The sequence below is a fragment of the Vigna unguiculata genome, chromosome 11, assembly GCF_004118075.2.
Source record: "Vigna unguiculata cultivar IT97K-499-35 chromosome 11, ASM411807v1, whole genome shotgun sequence".
Classification (NCBI taxonomy): Eukaryota; Viridiplantae; Streptophyta; class Magnoliopsida; order Fabales; family Fabaceae; genus Vigna; species Vigna unguiculata.
In genome coordinates this window covers 10,101,434-10,106,069 of record NC_040289.1, presented here as the reverse complement: position 1 = coordinate 10,106,069, position 4,636 = coordinate 10,101,434, and the positions used below count along the sequence as shown (strand labels likewise).

At 31.7% G+C, this 4,636-nt stretch overlaps 1 protein-coding gene across 1 annotated transcript; it reads right to left on the bottom strand.

The window, feature by feature from the left end:
• Nucleotides 1-752: 752 nt before the first annotated feature.
• On the bottom strand, nt 753-4,428 carry LOC114170695 (serine carboxypeptidase-like 35). Its single transcript, XM_028056228.1, has 9 exons — nt 4,323-4,428; nt 2,759-3,031; nt 2,483-2,587; nt 2,197-2,385; nt 2,020-2,099; nt 1,603-1,884; nt 1,354-1,493; nt 1,171-1,263; nt 753-1,094 (listed from the first exon to the last, which is right to left on the bottom strand). The coding sequence occupies exons 1-9, from the start codon at nt 4,402-4,404 to the stop codon at nt 836-838; spliced, it is 1,503 nt and encodes a 500-aa protein (XP_027912029.1). The 5' UTR covers nt 4,405-4,428; the 3' UTR covers nt 753-835.
• Nucleotides 4,429-4,636: the final 208 nt, after the last annotated feature.

Below are 4,636 nucleotides of genomic sequence, written 5' to 3'. Positions count from 1 at the left end.
TTTGGTCTGGACGACTCGTGGTTTTTACCCTTGATTTGAGGGGTTTTTCACGTTAAAAATATTGGTGTCTTTATTTGTGCCTTTGGTGATTTATTATTGCTGCTCTTTGATTATTGCTCCTCATAGATTCTTGCAAGTCAGGGAAAATTATATCCGTTGCATTCTCTGGTATATTGTTTGTGTTATTGTTTTCCCCAGGATAGTAACCGAACGATATAACAACAAAGTCAAACCAAGAAGCTTTTCCAAAGGAATCTTGGTCAGGAGGAAAACGAATGAAGCAAAAAAGAAATCCACTCAAGACAATTTCTCACCAAATTGGTAAGACCCATTCAGAACCACTGATAACTTGAATAATGATGCCTATGGACTGCAACATCTAGATGGCGATTGCAACATCTAGAAGGGAAGGAGATACACAATACTTGCAACACTTCTCATTTAAAATTTTATTTTAGTTAAATGTAGTGACCGGTGTACTACACTTAAACTTTGTATGATGTTGATAATCAGGTATTATTGAACATTGCATCTATTATTCTTTCCCTTAATCCGAACATGGTAATAAAATACGTTTCATTGTTAATTTATTGGTATTTTTATAGTTAATAGATAATATTTTTGTCAATATAGGTGATATATATATATATATATATATATATATATATTTGTTTTATTTATTAATTATGGCAATAACTATTAATTATTAACTTTTTAATAGATTGAGACATGATTTAGAATGTATAAACATATATATTCCATAAATTAGGACTGTGATGATGATAATTTCTCTTGAATATGAGTAAATGTAAAAGGATAAAGACGGTGGAATGAATCAAAAGCGAGACGATGGAAGTGGTTGAGCAGAGAGGAAGTGGGAGAAGAGAGAAAGAGCTTCTTGTGGTTTATAAATTGGAACGAAGTGGCCAGTACCTCTAATAGAGGCAAAAGTGAGACCACCCTCGTACTCCTCCACCCATCCTCCCACTTCTCTTCCTTCAAACCAAGCTCTCCACTCTTTCGTTACATTCAGTTTCAGCTCTCGCAAACCGTATCTCGTTGATAACACTGGAATTCTACCATCAGTGTCTCCACTGCATGCACACATGTTTATACATGTTAAAATATCATAATCAAACTTCTTCAAACACTGTGCAAGTATAAGAATACCTGTACATCCAAATGCGTAAACCGGCACGCAAGAGTTTCTGAATCACTGGGAGAACTGTGATCGGTGAATCATTCCATTTTTTAATTTTAGTGCTTCATCACAAAAACAAAAATTATTGCGTTAATTTAATTAGTTAAAAATTAGCAATGAAATAAATACATATTATATATCAAAATAGGCACCTGCATAGGGTGTAGGGATCAGACATGTTAGGGAAGTATGCATGAATGGCCTTCTGAACATCCTTCTTATTGAAATACTTTTCCACATCATTAACTTTACAAGGATCGTAACCCATTGTTGGAATCATATTCTGGAGGTCCTAAAATCCAACACAAATATAATTTACTTTTTTATATTGTTTTCTTCTAATATAGGTGTATTATTAACTGACAAATGAATAAGTTTTAAACCAGACAAATCATACTTACAATTTCTGAGACAGCATACGGAGCAACATCAAGCATACTTGAAACTGGTCTTTCATAGTCAATGAGACAGACGGGAGAGTAAATACTAAATATATTTATGTCAGAATAGGCCTGCAAAAATTTGCCCACTTTCCAACTACATTCCTTTGTGTTGTTTTTTGCCATGAAATCGCAATTCTCTCTTATGCCATCATATACTTGCTTTGAAATTATGGCATGGCACAAAGCAAAATCAAATACGCCTTTCAGATCTGTGACATCGTTGATCACAGCATTTCCCATCTGTATTTCAAGCAAACCAAATTCATCCGTTAACAACATTACTAAGCTAAGCTGTCAAATTTAATGCAAAAAGGTATTTCATTTTTTTTTTCAGTATCTAATTAGTTTAAACGTTTAGTATGAAATCATAGTTACCATGAATCCCTTAAGATTTATGTAAGTGCCATTTTTGTTTCCTTCATGTATAACCTCAGCTAGTTGTGGAGCATAATGTCCTATGATTTCAAACACACGAAAAACCGCATTAGAACATGTGGAAATATGTATAATTGCAACTTTATCACTCCAATAAAATTAATTAGTAAAAGGTACCTCCATAGCTCTCTCCTATGATATAAAATTCATGGGATATGAATCTTGGAAATCTCTTAAACCAACCAACTAAAAAAGCATAGTTATCAAGGGCAACCACTTGATCTCCGATCTTGCTTAAGTCATCGGAATTATTAGTGTAAGAAAAACCCACACTAATAGGTGATTCCAAGAATATGACGTTGGCGACTGCAGAATTGAAACAACACAACCCAAATTACATATTCAACCAATTAAGCAAATAAATATCTAAAATTTACGACAATGATATAATAATATTGTATACCTCTATTCCAGGAGAATTTGTTGAAGGTAATATGCTCAGGGTCATCTACATGAAATGGACCAATCTCTTGTGCTGCTCCAAAAGCAACAGATGAACAACCAGGTCCTACCAAACACGAAAAATTAATTTATCACTTAGCGACAATACACGAAAATGTAAGCTTATATGGTTTTGCTCTTAAAAATGAACATAACTCAAAGATTAAGATACAGAAAATTTGAATGACTTGAAAATGAATTAAAATGAAGAAACAGAAGTGGTGTGGTCCACGCATACCTCCACTAAGCCAAAGCACAAGAGGTTTATCCGATGGAGACTCTTGAGCTTCAAAGAACCAGTAAAATAGTGCTTTCTCTTCTTCTGGTCTTAACTTCACATAACCAGCATAGTGACTAAAATTCACCGGTGGTTGTCCGGGCAAATTTGTCACTTTATCATCATCCTCCCGTGTCTCGTCTCCGGCGAAATATTCTGCTCCGGCGACATTGTTAAGGAGGAAGACAACGAATAAAATTTCCAAAGTGAGTGCCATTGAGCGGGAGCGAAGAGCTGCTCATTCACCACAAGTATGTTATAAGCTGATTACAAACTATAGAATATTCTATACAGATGTAGAATAGAGATAAATTTAAAAGTTGATTAAAAGTGAGTAAAAAAAAGTGGTATTTTATAATCATGGTAATTACAATTTATACGAGTACATTTGTAATCATAATAAAAAGTTATAAATGTGTTAATAAAGGCATCTATATTGAACTAAAAAAATATTAACTGTTTATATAATAATGTAGTTCACAACAATGATACATTTTTATCTAATAAGTATTCTTTCCTTCACTACAATCATTTAAACAAACATAATTTTTAAGTTTAATTCATTAAGAGACAATTTTGCATTGAGTAAAGTTTAATTCGTTAAGAGACAACTTTACATTAAGTCTAACAATATCATTACGTGTATTTCCTTGATGTTCCTAAATCTTGTTTCTACTTTTTTATTCAACAACTTTAATCTTTTATCAACTAAAAGTCAAATGTTAAAAGTATAAAAACCGAACATTTATTTATTTATGTTATCTATTTTAATTCTATTAAGAGATGAATAAATTCAAATTTCTCTCATAAACCATGAAGCATATGATTGCTTAAAAAACTTTAAAGCAAACTTTGGAATACTATTAAAAAACATGCGTATCTTAGACAAAAATAAAAATATAATTACTTTATATATATATATATATATATATATATATATATAATAATTCTAGAAATTTTCAAACAATATTTTATCAATTTTTTATATTATATATATCGATGAATATCGATTTCCGACGCATTTTCTTGTTTTAACCATCACCTTTGAAAGTTTATTTTACACTGTGCCCTGATGGAAATTTTATGGGCACAAATTGGAGTTAATTTGCCATAAGACCTGCAAAATTTGATTTATCTACATAGATGGAGTGTATAATTACATATCAACATACTACTTTATATAAATAAATGTGAAATGAATTAAGGTTTTGAAAATGAGTATGAGCAAACTCCACTACACATAATGAGTGATGGACCTAAGAACTAAATGAGTGAAGACAATTAGGAAATTTAATTAAAATTTTTTGAATATAAATCAAACAATTTTTTTTTTTAAATATGGGGAGTAAAATTAGTGGGGTAAAATTAGGAGATTAGGGGCAAAATACTTTTTCTTCGATATTTGATAATAATTTAAAAAAATTAGAGAAACACTTGCCCACGCTTAAGTATACGTAAATCCGTCGATGCACAATATGCAATTCAATCCATGAAAAAGAGACCAAGCAAGTAGATGGAGAAAGACCTTTTGTGGAAACACAATGTTGAGCTGAGAAAAGAATTTCAGAAAGAGCAGCAAAAAAGAATTTCGAGCACCAAAGAGCCATTGCCGAGTGGTGAAGCACAGAACAGAAGAAGTTGAAGTTGAAGTGATGAAGTGAGGTCATTATATAGTATTTATAGAGTTGAAACCCGAATAATCTCAACCCAAATATCTGCCTATGTTTCTCTCTCATGAGTCAGTAACACATAAACTTTTTCACACCACTAAAAGTTTTCATTAATGGCTTATTAATAGCAACACTGAAACTCTTATATAGCACTAAAGTTTTCATTAAT